Below are 15,379 nucleotides of genomic sequence, written 5' to 3'. Positions count from 1 at the left end.
CGTTTATTGATGTGTTTTTACAGAAATTGGGATATTGCGTCTTAAATTTTGAAATAACTCCTATTGTTTGTTGGATGTTGGAGGTAAAAAGTGTTCCTGTGTTCACGTGGGTCCATCACTGAGATCCCGTGAGAGCTCCTGGAGGCCGCGCGCCGGTCACTCAGAGGACACGCAGAGTTCAAAGGGTCACGAGGACATTGTCCACTTTGTCTGGGTGAAGTGTGTGTGTATACGTGTGACGTGTTCGGCTGGCCGGCTCGAGGACAGGTCAACTTTCTCTCTCCCCCCTCGGTCTGGTCATTAATTAGTTCAGCCCGCCATTAGCAGCAGCTCGCGCCCCTTGTCACTTCCCCTCGGAATAAAGATCCCGTGCGCTTTTACGCACGAGATGTGTTTACGTGATAATGGCCTCGAAGTCTGGAAATCATAGATTTAGACCTAAAAAATTATAAAATGAAACTAAAATTGATCATATATCTTTAACTGATCAATAAATCAAAGAACAAGCTCTGTGCGATCATTACTTGACATTTTATTGAACGTTTTTTTCAGGTAGTTTACGTAATTACGTGACAAAAACACTAACATAAACAAACAATGTAAAAATCCATAAAATATACACTTTCCTGAACGTTTTTAGGTAGTTTGGAGAATAACATCAGTAGGTTTACACCCCCTCTACACCCACTACCCCTATACTGGAAAAGTAAAACAGCTGGACAGCTTAAATTACCCCCCACTCCACCCCCCACCCCATCCCCACCCAAATTTACATTATCTCCACCGTACAAGGTGTATTTTTTTTCCTATACAGTTTAAATATGAACAACATATGACACAGGCCTACATACACTTCTCAAATAGCCTTTTCCTCCCACAGTCTGTGTGCGTGAGCGTGTTTGCACGTTCGGCTACTTAAAGGTATAATACACACAAAACGTTCAAAAAATAAAAAAATATTTAGGAGGGAAAGCCCGAGGAGTCCAAAAGTTTCTGAACAAAACAAGTGCCAGCAGACAGGAAGTACATTTTACAAAATCAGAAGTAGGTAGAATACGAAGTTAGGTAGTTTTCTTTTGGAATGCAAGAAGAAATGTGTCTCACTTTACTTTAAGGATATCCAAACACATTTTCTAACGCCAGAGCCCGTCCTCAAACGTTTTTCTCACTCCTCCTTTTGCTCTTTTTTTCTCTCATTGACATTTCTTAATTTAGTCTGCTCCTTCCTGGGTCAAAGGGTTCCTTCTCGAGAATGTTTTATCGCTAATTCACCAATTTTAAGACACCACAGGGAGGAAATTTCAGCCAATAGATACATAGATAAGTAGTTGGCGGTATAAGAAGGATAAATAAGAATATTCTCCTCCTCCTTCCTCCTGTTCTACATGTTTCGGTCCTGCTCCGCAACAAAAATTAAATAAAATAAACCTAGGACTCTTTCGTTCTTTCTTGCTCTCTTTCCCAGAGTTTTTACACCACACAGCCGTCCTGACTTAAACTCTAAGATTGAGAGGGAGAGGGATTAACCAGCAAGTCTTTTCTTCCATCCTCCTCTTCCTCTCTTTAATGTCTCCATCAGTTTATTACTCCTCTTTTCACTCCGTCCGTTTCTCCTCTTCCTCCGCCCCGTTCACCGTGGAGGAAGAGGAGGACGACGAAGAGGAGTTGATCAGCTTGTTCTCCTTCTTCCACTTCATCCTCCGGTTCTGGAACCAGATCTTGATTTGCCGCTCCGTGAGGCAGAGCGCGTGCGCAATCTCGATCCTTCTCCGCCGCGTGAGGTACCGGTTGAAGTGGAACTCCTTCTCCAGTTCGAGGGTCTGATAGCGCGTGTATGTCTGACGCCCGCGCCTCCCGGGACTACCAAAGGTCCCTGAGAGAGAAGAGAGGGAGAGGAGATATATGAACACAAAGGATTTACCTAGGGACTTTTCTTTTCTGAACATCTCTCCCACTTTAGTCATACATATTATATTTTCCCCATTGAGAAGAAAGGGTTCAAAAAAGTTCAAATGAGCTCTTTCTTGTCCACCCAAAAGGCACATTTATTGAGAGTGTCATTAAAATCTGTGCAGCTGTACAGCAACAGTTAAATGTTTCTTCCAGCCAAACTGAAACTTTATTTTTATCTGCAGAGAAAGCTGGAATTATCATGCTGATTTGAAACGGAACTAAATCAAAACGCCGTGACAAACAACAACCAATTTATTTATTTGACTTCAGGGAGTCACAACTTCCCGTCTAGCGAAAACAAATATTCATCCATAATAATAATAATAATAATAATAATAATAATAATAATAATAATAATAATAATAGCTAAAGGTTATATTTCAGTGGATTTTCCCCCTCTGAGGGTCAGTCTGCAGAGCTTTATGACCCTCCAACAGATTTTTGGCCCCCGGTGGTAAACAAATCGCCCTGTTGTCAGTTCAGCAGCTTCAGTTTCTGTATCGATCCATGAGAGGCACAGAGAGCAAACTCGCTCATATCTAAAGCTCACATATCCATAAATAAAGAGTCAGATAAACCGGATTATGGAGGAGCTCTCGGGAGTTCGTGTGCCACTCTGTTCTCTCTCAGGCTGCCATTTACATCCTCAGCCTGTCATTTCAAGGTTTTATTCTTTCTATTCTGCGGCTGAGCCTGTTCCCACCTCATCTGTCATAAGTCTGAGTGTCCTGCAGGACTTCGTACAGCAGCAGCTCTGAATCATCCAACATTAGTCACTGAACGGACCGGACAGTGGACAAAGACACCCGGGCTTAATATGGCTCACAACAATCAGCATATACTCTGGATTCATTAAAGAGAGAGAGAAAGTTTTAATTATGCCTGAATAAATCAACTCTAGCTGACCCTGCATGTCTCACTTTCAGCACGCGCTTGGCAGCGTTTTCAGGCCTGGTTATGAGTCTAATATCTAATCTGCTCGGTTATGAATAAACAGCGCTAACAGTGTCTGCGGTTACAAGGTTAACAGTGCAGGCTCCATATAAGATAACAGGAGCAGGGGCTGTTCTTACACCCTTCCTTTATCAGGAGAGCGGTGTTAGAAGTGTGCAGAAAAGAAATGCACGAGGTGATGAAGTGTTTTGTTTTTATTTTCTAATGTCATTTTCTACTTTTTGTGCTCCTCTCTAACCCGGGCAAAGGAAGAGAACCCCAAAGTTTAAACAAGGAAATAACAAGAATAACCCAGGGACAGTGAAACTGATGAAGTGTTTGTAGAAGCTGCGTGCTTAGAGTTTCCTCTCTGTCTATCTATCTCTTCATCTGCTCCTTGTTTTCACCCACAACACTCCCTGACAGCCTCTTCCTCTCAGCTTTCTCCCCCGCTCGGTAGCAGCTCCGGTCAGCAGGTCACTACAGTAACAGGAGCTACAACCCAAACAAACCCGGTTTATGACGGACAATAAAGAACCGAGCACATGACTGACTGACAGGCCAACAAACGGGATCATAAAGCAGCTCGTGGGAGAGGAGGAGCAGGAAGAGGAGAGAGGGAAGACAGCAGAGGAAACAAACGTCAGTTTTATGACGGGATCATAAAATATGCAGAAAGAGAGGAAGACACTCACCGTTACACGCGTTCATCCGCTGCATCCACGGGTAGATGGGCGCCGACTGTTTGTCGTCCATCGTTTCACCGAACAGCCCTTTGCCGCTCAGCCCCGCGCACTCCGCTTTACGGTGCATGCCTTCCTGTGCCAGCTGCGCGAGCTGGTGCTCCTCAAGGCTGCACGGGAGATCCTTGTCCCGGTAAAAGCTCGTGGCTGCCGCTGCGGCCGCCGCTGCCGCCGTGGCATAGTCGCAGGTGCTTGCTCCGCCTGCGCCCCCGACACCGACCCCCGCTGCCGCCCGGTGCGCACCGTAAGCTCCGTTTGCAGCCTGCTGGTAGTATGAGGAAGCTGAGTAAGGTTTGTCCTGGTGCACGCCGCCGCTCGCACCGTACGCAACAGCAGCGGCGGCGGTAACAGCTGCTGCCGGGTAGTGCCTGAGCGGGTGGTCGGCTGCGTATCCAGACGAGTAGAGCGGGATCTGACCCAGGAACGACTCCGCTGCCGCCTGCCCAGCGCCTCCCGTTCCCGGTATTGTCACCGGGAAAGAGGAGTTGACAAAATAGGAACTCATCGGAAGAAAGTGAAGAGGGAGGATGAGAAGAAAAGAGGAGAAAAGAGAGGAGAGGGGAGGACAGGAGGGCACGAAACAAACACAACAAGGTTTACGCACTGAAGAAGGAGGAGGAGTAGAAGGAGGCTAACGGCTAACGGCTAACGGTTCTCCCTCCCGTCCTCCTTCCTCTGCCTTCCCCTGCCTGCACTTTATGATTTGTTGTGTTTTATAGCCGACAGTCCGACGGGCTGCTGCTATCACTTAGTTTATCGCAGATTGGGAGGAGGGGGTGAGGAGGGTGAGGGTGCAGAGGAGAGGGGAGGTAACTGGGTGGCTGAGTGCCAGTGTGGGACAGAGAGAGAGAGGGAGAGAGAGAGAGAGAGAGAGAGAGAGAGAGAGAGGAGGGGTGAACAAGGGAGAGAGATTCTGTACGTGTGTGTTTGTGTGTATGTGTGTGTGTTAGTGTGTGTAGATGATGGGATAGGGTGAGGAGGGGGATGAGGGGGAGGCAGAGAACAGCTGACCTCAGACTGACCAATAAGGAACATCCGTGCCTGGCATTCGTTCGCCCCTCTTCCTTTCGTTGAAGAGAGGAAGAAGAGGAGGAAGAGGAGGGAGGCGAGGGGGGGACTGGGAACTACCGAGACCCCCCCCCCCCCCCCCCCTTCCCCCTCCTTCTCTATTTCCCTTCTTCAATCTCCCTTTCTCTCTTTTTCTAATTCTCATCCAATCTCTCTCGTATCTTTCTGCGGTTCCCGGTGAGATTGCGCAATCACACCGGAATCCTCCGCGCGTTAAATTGATTCTTTCTCTCCCTGTGTGTTCCTCCGTCTGTTGTGGGACCCATAAAAACCAGCAGCCCTCTCTCTCTCTCTCTCTCTCTCTCTCTCTCTCACTCTCACACACACACACACACACACACACACACACACACACACACACACACACACACACACACACACACACACACAAGCACGCGCACACGCACACACGCACGCGCAGCCCCTTGGGGAGGGTTGCTGCTGCACCACCAGAGGCACCCGAATAATAAAACATATTCCCGGCGCTTCGCGGGTAATACCGACCGCATTAAAATGAATTTGGAGAGTGTAAATCACTGCCGAGAGCGCGCGCAGATTGTGTGTTGCCCTGTGCGCGTGGAAGTGAGTTAACTCACAATTTAAAGTGTATAAGGGATGTGTTTGTGTGGTTATAACTGGTATATTTAGGTGGATGGGTGGATTTATGCACTCAGCCAGCTTTCTGTTTATGTGAGTCCTCTTTTCAGTGCACTTATTCTCTCCATCAGGGCATGGTTTGATCATCTGGGAGACTTTTCTGAACTGAATCTTAAACTGTTAGAGTTGTATTAATGACAGAGGCCCGTGGTGGCCCTGCTCTGTCCCGTGTTCTGCTGTATAGACGGGGCCCTGTTCCGGGCTGTGGTGTCTGCAGAAAATTAGAGCTGAAGTGTTCCAGTTGTGTTGTGCAGGAGTCTGTTTAATCAGTGTGAGCAGTGAATTATTATTTTCTGCCTCTGTGACACTGATTAGGATGAAATGTAAAAGGAGAGGAGGAGAGGAAACAGTGGAGAGGTTTTCCTAATTTTTTTCTTCGTTTTCCTGACACTGATTAGACCTCAGCCTCGCGCCTCAAACTCTCTCCACGGGGGCCATTTATATCCAGGTGAAATACTTTTTATACAAATGAGTCTAAATTATTCATGTGGAGACTCTAGAAAGAAAAAGAACAGAGGCTGTCTTTTTTCACATATTATAGCACCAACACAATACATAAAAAAACTAATACGACTTCATATTAAATGCAAATTATCCTTGAATAGTTTTATTTCTTGATTTCAAAGCAATTAAAAATAAATGAATGAATGAATAAATTAATTATGATAAAATAAAAATTACACTACACGATAATGTATTAACGAGAAATGAACACTGCTTCCTATTAAATGTATTTCATGATAGTTATTTTTAATTTTAACCATTCATTAGTTTTTCTTTTAACCCAAAGGAATTTTTTTTATTATATTTGGTTAATAATTTAGTTAATTTTTCATAAATGTTAAACATGATACTATAAATTTAGGACTGAGCCAAAATTATACTTCAATTAAAATGAAGTTTGAAATTTCATTGCTGACATTTTCTATGGCTTTCAGGTAATTAAGCAGGATTCTCTTTTGTTTTATTTTCGAAAATACGCGTGTTAAACCACACATAAAATCAAAATATGAAGTAGGACAGTAGAGTTACACACATCTTAAATACTGTAGGCCTGCTATTATTCTGCTCTTTGACTTTTAAAGTGTTAATAGAAAGAAAAAGAGAGAGAACACGGATATCCTACCCTTCCATGACTGCCTCTTTTCTACTTTTCTTCCAGAGAGAGAGAAAATCAAAGAGCAGCTCAGTCGGCCTGCTTTTCATTCACCCTTCCAAACGGAATATGTGTCGCTGAGGTCGTAAAATAACCGCAGCCATAAATAAGTCTCTCTCTCTGTGTTTCCCCTACAGGCTCTGACTTGTCTGCAGACAGTCCGACTGACAAATAGAGACAAAGACTCTATTTTTACTTTTACTTTACTCCCTCCCTCCCTCCATCTCTCTATCCGCGTCCTACTCCATGCCTGCTCTCTGTTTGAAAGTCCGGGCAGGGGACAGATGATAACTTTAATCCTGGAATCTCCATCTGTGTGTGTGTGTATACAGGATTACACAGATGGAGAATCTCTTTTATTTTACTTTCTTTCTGACCCCCCCTCCTCTCTCTCTCTCTCTCTCTCTCTGCAGGGCAGGACGCTCTGTTTCCTCTCGGCTATGTGGGAACGGGAAGCGGCCGCATTGTGCTCGAGCTGCTGTGGTTTAATCATTAATGAGCTCTCAGAGTGAGGACAGAACATGCATGATGCAACACACACACTCACACACTGGTTGGTATTTTATTTTATTTTATGATAGTATTACACACAGCCTGTCATTATCACGTGACTGTGGTTTTGGCATAGTGTCAGAGGTACCTTGATGCTCAGCAGCCTGCAGGGCTAAATATGATCTATGAATCTGTGAAATATGACTTTCTGACAGCAGACTGACACTCGGATTTATCAGAGATTGTGACACAGTGAGAGTGAGCTGCATTGATTGATAAACTGTTAAAAGCGTGTTTACAGTGTGTAAAATCAAACACTAACACGCTGCGTAAATTAAGGACAGCTCTCAGCAGGTGACGCTCAAGTGTTTCCAGAAAATGATGCTTTATGAAGCTCCAGAAGCCTCATATTTATGTTTGTTAGGCCGTAAAATAGACTTCAATGATGGAGAATTGTTTCACTTTAACTTTGTAACAGGTGCATTTGGAGCTCATGGAGTGTTAGCTCTTGGAATCACAAACTCAGACACCTCAGAGTGTTTTTAGCGGTATTAGAAATATTCGTCCTAATGTGTTTTGTGGCGTCAACCGTTGTTTTCAAGTTTAAAAACTTTGCAAAACTTTTATGACATTAAGACTTATGTGTGGAAAAGAATGGGAGGCATATCAGTGAGTTGTGAATTTTCATTTTGGAGGACGAAAAAAATGTAATCTAGAGGAATGTGGGAAAACAAAGTTATAATTCTGAGTTTAAGTCCAGAATACTTTAAAGTTTTAAGACTTTCAAGAACTTACTCTCAAAAGTCTGACTCTAAACTAGAAATACTAATGTTTCATATTTAGCCCTTCTCCTTCTGTATTTATGTAATAATACAGTGACAGGACGACTTGTAATGCTAATGTGACATCGCAATCAGGTCATGAAGGCAGCAATGTGACCTCATTCCTGTTTCAGTATCATGTGACTGACGTGAAATATACATACACTAGCCTATCATGCATGCTAACTGTCTGTGTTTTATTGATGTCTTGTTTTCGATGCAGGTGTGTTACTGTTTGGGGGAGAGGAGCCACAAACAAACGGCGACAAATGGAGGAGGAGGAGGAAGACGGAGAGGAAGACTCGGGCGGAAACGCAGACTGTAAACTGTCTGAGTGAGGGGCCGGTTTGAAGCAGCACAGAGAGCGAAGGAGAGGAAGATAAAGAGATGATATAGGTACATACCAACTGTCACTGGGTTGTGTTTTTATCACCACTTTCAGTTTCCTCCTGCAAATTAACATTCTTCCGTTTTGTCAGGGTTAAGTTGAACCCCTCTGCTTGCCGTGGATAAAAAAAAGTTAAGTAAGACGAAGTGTATGAAGCTGGTCTTTCTTTAAAAAAAAAAAAAAAAAAAAAGCAGCGAATATTTTAGGTTTTTCTGACCAAAGTTTGTCCTTCTGGTCTCTAATCCAAGGCCTCTTACACTCCTTTTCATAAGGCTTAAAGCTAGAATAACAGTCGCATTAATATTCAACGAAACATGCGAGGAGGACAGTAATACTCTCTGGGATGTGTGTCAGTAGGAGACACCAGCAGTACAGGAAATAATCAACCTTATAATGATGCCTTGGTTTGTTCAGGGGTTTAAATCGCGATGTGTGATAATTACAATGTGCAGGATTTTCATAACGTGTGTAAGCATGCGCAGTAAATCGTCGTGGTTAGCTGTGATTGAGCTGTAGAGTAAACAGTGCAGAGCTGCTGAAGAACTCCAGGAATCTGAGCAACTTCAGAGATTATCGACAATTAAAGCTGGAGGAGTCAGACTGCTGCTTTATGGTTTTATGGCTCCTTTTCACCTCCTCTTTCTCTTTCTCTCCGCGCGCGCGTGTGTGTGTGTGTGTGTGCGTGTGTGTGTGTGTGTCTGTGTGTGTGCGCGTGCGCGCGCGTGTGAGTGACCTCAGGACTTTTATGGCTTTATGACCGTTTATGACTCCTTGTAAAGTCCGAGGAATGGCGACGAACTGAAAAACAGGCCTGCAGCAAACAGCAGATGAACAAATGTGCTGTGCTGCACACACAGACACACTCACACTCACTCACTCACACACACACACACACACACACACACACACACACACACACACACAGACACACACACACACACTCACACACTCACACACGGACACTGTACAGTTCATCTGCGGTTCATTTCTGCCTCGGCAAAGCTCCAAACAGCCGCTATTCACTCCGTTTTTATTAACACACTCAGTGAATAATTAACTGTCTATGAAATTAAAACTTACATTATTTTTTAATGTCCTAAATTTTCTCTTTTTGCCCACAATTTAATTTGCAGCATTGCAGAGAGATCGTTAGGCGGCTGGAGATTTTTGTCAAGAACGCATCACCGCCTTACAGAGGAGGTAAGGTTGAAACTGCAGCAATCTTAGATAATAATTTGAATTTAAGATAACGTTCATGAAATATATTTTTTTGTTGTTTCAACTGTGTGTTATTGAATCCATTTGAAAGTTTGAAACACTTTGAATAAACTCCACAAAGCTTAAACGAAAGATAGGTTTTCATTTTCACCGGAAAGTGAGTTGTGTTTCACTTTTCTAAGTCTAAATACTTTAAATATTTTAAAATTGACTTGCTTGTTTTTAAAGAGATAATCCGTTCGTTAAATCACGTCAGGAAAAGGCAAAATGTGTTATCCTGTTGCTTTATTATTACTTTTTAAAGGTTTACGCATACCGGCTCATTAGATCCGTGCTTTTAGATTGCCACGACTCCGATAAGAATCAGTGTGTGTATGTCTGTGTGTGTGTGTGACCTCTCCTCACACAAGTTAATAACAAACTAAAAGAATCTGCCTCACTGTGCCTTTTCTTCTGTTTGATTATTTCTAATCGTCTCCAGGCAGCGCGAGCCGGCTGGCCGCGTCCTTCACGGCGTCGTGAGCACGTGCTCAGGGTCAGTTCACCGGACTGTTACCGGAGGGCGCGAGTACCCCGGTCACACCACCATACCAGGGCCCCGGGACAAGTTAAAGATTAACGGAGGGATGAATGCAGCATCACGGGGAGAAGAGCGTGTTCTCTGGAAGTTTCACGTGCACGTATGACACCCCAAAATCAGAAATACCGCACATTGTTTCGGATGTTTGACTTATTATTATTATTATTATTATTATTATTATTATTATTATTATTATTATTATTATTATTATTACTATTGTTGTTGTTGTTGTTATTGTTTTTAAATTGACATTAATATGAATATGAATATTATTATTATTATTATTATTATTATTATTATTATTATTATTATTATTATTATTAGTATTATAGTTATATTTTTGTTGTCCTATTTAAAGTATAATTATTCTCGGAAAGCAAGTTCTGGACTAAGCAGCATTTAAAGTACTATACAGGCCTATACTATCTAAACATGTTTATTCTAAGACTTTTCATTACACTATACATATTTATCACTCTGTTTACTGTATGTTCCTCTGAGCCTATGGTGTATTTCTAGTTTAGAACAAACATTGCCAAATTGCAATAAAAGAGTATTTTCTAAGAATACGGTTGCGCATTTGAATCGTTTTTACACAGCAGAATACTAAAGTGGTATTCCCCTCTGTTATTACCGCCCTGATGATTTTAATCTCAACACAGAAAATAAAACAGAGTTGTTCAGATGTCGAATAGAACAGACATAAAGTGGGGGTGGAGGTGATAATGGAGATATAGATTTTTCCTTCTGATTTTTACGCACTGGAGTTGATTTTCAAAGCTGGATTAGAGGCAGATGATGCTGGCGTCGTAAATTAAACACAGCCCTGTGGATTACTGCCCCCCACAACCCCTCTTCTTCTCCGCCTCATGATCACACACACATGAATACACACGCACCTGGAAGTACAAATATGGGGGGGAGAGAGGGGGTGCACAGATCTGCAGATGAGTGAGCCAGTAAAGATGATGAAACCACAGAGCAAACAGACTTCTTTATGTTTACTCTCATGAGCTCATGCACGCGCACAGTGAGACGCTGGTTGCCTCTGTTTATAGGAAACTGGGACCCTGACCAATCAGCAAAGATTTTACACCCTGAGTTTCTTTTTCCTCTGGGCAAAACGCACATAGAGTCATTTGTGTGCTCTCTGACGCGCATGGATTCCTCCACGCCTCATTCACCGCCAGGCCGAACCTGCAGCTCCCCCTCCGAGCCACAAATCTGTCTCCCTCTCTGCCCTTACATCAAAGAAAGAGAAAAGGAGCCAAGAACCAGCAGGACAAAAGACATGCACGGCCTACTCATACCCACACCGTCACGTGGTGCGCGCTCACTGCCTCTCTTCAAGTCCGGTCTGGTTCCAGAGGGGACGAAAAACTAAAGACGCAGGAACGCCATCAGTTTGTTTTTATGCAACACACACACACTAGTACACACACTTCTCGACAACAACAATTCACAACTTGGAGCAACGACACACATTTATCACTGGAGGCATTTCGTGTGTTTATATGAGTCTTTGACGAGTAGGTATTATTATCCTGAGGGATGTGTTTTCGTGTAGTTGCCTCGGTACTGTGCTCGTCTCGTCGCTAGATGGCAGCAGAGCGTTTTGTAGGAGCGAGTTGAGGCTGCGGAGGTCCGCTGTTGATCACAGCCGCCACACAGCAGCATGTTCCCGGTTGTGTATTAGTGTGAGCACCGCTCCTGGAGCTCCTGCAGTTTCGACAAGTTTAGCCACTCTGACAGTGTTGCCAGCTCCCATAATGAAATTATATTCTAGAATTAGAACCAGGATTATTACCAAAAAGGTTTGCACAAATAGTGAATTACTCCTGATGTCACTGATGCGTTAAAGAAATGTAGATATAGAAAGCGACTTAAGTCTAACTGTCAAAAACGTAAATTACAAACTATAATTAAGAAATATTTTTGATGAAATAAATAAAATGTGTCTTTTTTTTAATGTGCAAGTATAATAATTTAACAAGCTTTAAAATAGGCTGTGTTTGGTAAAACATTCAACGGAGAGGACGCACGCGTCTGCATGTGGGCCAGTTTGGACTGCCTTGTAAACATATACTTATATATACATATGCCAAGGGATAAAAATATGTTATTATTAGTAATATAAATATTAAGTTAACCCGAGCCGTGGTATAGTTTCTGCAAGCACACACACACACGCGCTCAGAAACACACAGTACGAGACTGCTGCTGCATTCAGCCCACAGGAAAAAAAGCCACCGACGTTAGAAGAAGTAAAGTTGTAAAAAAAACAACAATATAAGTTATCATAAATTGTAATATAAACACAAAGCAGGATACAGTTTCAAATAACACAAGCGAAAAAAGCAAACTTGATTTTTTTGAAAACTCAAACGTTCAGCTTTGAACGACTTGGTGTCAGCACATTGTAAAGGGCTTGTAGACTACCTCTTCTATATTCTAAAACATTTTTTATTTCACATTTAGAAATATTTTTTAATTAATAAAAATGTTTGTTCTTGAATTCTCTTTGGTTTTGAAGGGGTCTGTCTTTTCACTGCCATGGTGATTTAAATACCTTTCCCTGTTTTGAAAAGTGAAGATAGCAGGATTTCGCTCCCATGTGTGCTGAGAGTGTGTTAGAGAAGTGAAAACAAATTAAAATCTTGTAAATCTGTGGCTGAACTGAACATGCGTAATGTAGCTTCCTCACCTCTAAAAGTGTGTATAGAATGAGAGCCGGTTCAACACAAACTGTGGTAGGAAGCCCTGAATATAAAGTGAGTACGAAACTGTATGTGGCAGTGCATCGACTTTAACACGCATGTCTTCTGTCAGCGCATATTTAACTTAACCAAACCAAAAATGTAAATGTCACTGAAAAAAATCAAAGTTTTGAGGATGTGTCCTTTAATGACGGCCCTGTCTAAACTGCGGCTCTGTTAAACAAAGTTCCTTGTTAATATTAAGATATGTAAAACTCCTACATACATTTTTAAGGTTTTCAATGTGCGATCTAATTCGTTCCAGGGCATCAGTCTATCTCTTCTATTTTTTCTTTTCTTTTAAATTAGACTTTTTTTTTGTATTTACAAAATATTTCTAGATGATAACAGATACCTGCGCTCATTGATTAGTTCAGAAGATGAGAGACTGGGCTGTGCTGCAGTTCAATTTGTGTTTTTAAGGACACTTAAATCGCTGCCACCGTCTTTTCCTCTCAGGTAGTCAAATATCCAAGTTTTGTCAAACATATTTTAGAGTCTCGTACGGACGCACAAACTGGACCTGCACATGCAACAACAGCCAGCTCCTTGTACACACAGGGTTGACTGATATTCAAAACGTGCAGATAAACACATCATAAGGTGGCGGAGCTGCGGACAGTTGATATTCAAAGCATTCAAAACCTGTATAATTTAAAAAGCATTTTAATATTTAATATCTTCATGTAAATATTTTTACTTTAGAAAACTTCTGGGAACCCAGAAAAAACTGTTTTTACCATATACTGAAACATTATTAAGGTACACACACACCTTTACTTGGCGTTTTCTAAGACAGTAGCGTTTCCTTAGAAAAAGGAAACGCATATATTTATTAGAAAAAGAAGAATAATGAGAACAAGATACAAGCCATTTCTGTTGCAGGGATTATTACCTTTTAGCTTTATTAGCATCCATGAATTTTGAGATGGGTTGCCAAATACAGCAGTAAAAAATCACCAACATTCATCAGATACAAAATAAACAGCAGGGACATTTACAGCAACATTAAAGAGGAAACATGGAGAAGCTGATCCTGATGAATTATACACAGGTCATGGCAAATAACTATATCTGTGTGTGTGTGTGTGTGTGTGTGTGTGTGTGTGTGTGTGTGTGTGTGTGTGTGTGTGTGTGTGTGTGTGTGTGTGTGTGTGTGTGTGTGTGTGTATCAGTGTGTTTGAGGGATGAAGGGATTCCCTCTGGTGTGGCTATTTGATATTTGAGATGGCAACACATTGGAGACCAAAGGGAAGAGTCAGACACACAGACAGACAGATAGACAGACAGACAGACCTGCAGATGTGTTTGGGGTGAGGGGGTGTGTTGGGGCGGGGTCCTGATCAGTTAGCTGTAGAAAACAATACAAAAAGAAAAAAAAACACCCCGCCGCAGGGAGGAAATGAGAGAGGAAACAAAGTCATAAAAGTGGGCTGGACGGAGCGAGACAGAAAAACATTCCTGTGTCTGTAGTAGGCCTACACACACATACAAACACACACTGGGGCAGCTGAAAGAACCTGGAAGCTGTTCCACTGAGATCTGGAAGTGAAACAATTCAAACAACAAAACCGAGAGCACAAAAGAACAGAAAGAAAACCCTGAGCTTAAAGTGACTCTGCCTGCAACCAAGTAAACACACACGGCACGAGGCTGATACAATAAGGTATCTTATATAAAGAAAAAGTAAATACACTATCTACCGAGAAATGTGGATTTAGCAGATCCAGCACACCTGCCCTCACATCAAAGCCTGCGTCCCTCTCATGGACACATCTGAACACCCTCCCTTGCAGAGCGCGGCTCGGGGCAACAAGAAGTCAGCTAATCTTCCGGATCTGGAGGAGCCGAGCTCTGGCTCTTCTGCAGCTAATCCACCACTCAGAGACCCAATTCATCTGGATAATTCATCACGGGGTCTACTCCAGCACGGAAGCGCTCTAATCTGAGATGGAAAGTAACACCTCATTTATAACGTTCATGTATCAGCCCGCAGCCGCACAATCACGCACAACAGAAAGTACCGCACTCTGACTTGTATTTGCTCCCACGCAGCAGCGCGCGCAGGGCTGCCGAATCAGGAATGTACGCTCAAAAAGCTCTTACCGATTGTTGATAATCCGTCACGAGCCCCCACACACCTGCAGACCAACTCGGTGTCCCGCGTGCAGGCAACTCAGGCTCTCCGGGATGGCACGAGACAGCCCTGGTGAGTGCAGACCGGATGGATGGATGATAATTGGATGGTGGGGTGTCGGCGCGAGGAGGTGAGGGTGATGATGAGGAGGAGGGGTGCGTTTCCCGTTGTCACCCAGTCGTCAAAACACCGTCGTCATCATCACCGCCCCTCATCATCATCATCTTCATCCTCGCGCTGATAAATTAATGAATTGAAATAAGATAAAGTAATGAGGTCAACCCGGGTAAAAAGGCTTCCCCGGGTTTGGTCTCGCGGCTCCTCTTCCTCCTCATCTCCTCATCAGCGGAACCGTCCCCACCTCGGTCCGCCGATTCAGCTCAGACAGCAGCACGAGACCAGACGGAGCGCGGAGCCATAGCAGGGGAGGAAGAGCAGCAGCAGCAGGAGGAGGAGGGAGGGGGCGGGTTGTTGTCT

At 43.2% G+C, this 15,379-nt stretch overlaps 1 protein-coding gene and 1 long non-coding RNA gene across 3 annotated transcripts in view; one reads left to right on the top strand and one right to left on the bottom strand.

Annotated features, from left to right (window-relative positions):
• The window catches only part of LOC117831947, a 45,469-nt gene extending 35,244 nt beyond the window's left edge, over positions 1-10,225 (top strand). Inside the window, exons 3-6 of one of the 2 annotated variants that reach the window (XR_004635109.1) lie at positions 6,924-7,063; positions 8,047-8,219; positions 9,345-9,411; positions 9,911-10,225. This is a non-coding gene — a long non-coding RNA (uncharacterized LOC117831947). The remainder of the gene's footprint in view (positions 1-6,923; positions 7,064-8,046; positions 8,220-9,344; positions 9,412-9,910) is intronic. The other variant, XR_004635110.1, reaches the window with a different exon arrangement.
• On the bottom strand, positions 769-4,447 carry hoxb6a (homeobox B6a). The gene is made up of 2 exons (XM_034710856.1): positions 3,582-4,447; positions 769-1,873 (listed from the first exon to the last, which is right to left on the bottom strand). Exons 1-2 carry the CDS (start codon positions 4,132-4,134, stop codon positions 1,596-1,598), a joined length of 831 nt encoding a protein of 276 aa, XP_034566747.1. The 5' UTR covers positions 4,135-4,447; the 3' UTR covers positions 769-1,595.
• Positions 10,226-15,379: the final 5,154 nt, after the last annotated feature.

This window comes from Notolabrus celidotus, chromosome 20 (assembly GCF_009762535.1).
Source record: "Notolabrus celidotus isolate fNotCel1 chromosome 20, fNotCel1.pri, whole genome shotgun sequence".
Classification (NCBI taxonomy): domain Eukaryota; kingdom Metazoa; phylum Chordata; class Actinopteri; order Labriformes; family Labridae; genus Notolabrus; species Notolabrus celidotus.
This window is presented reverse-complemented; position numbering and strand designations above follow the sequence as displayed.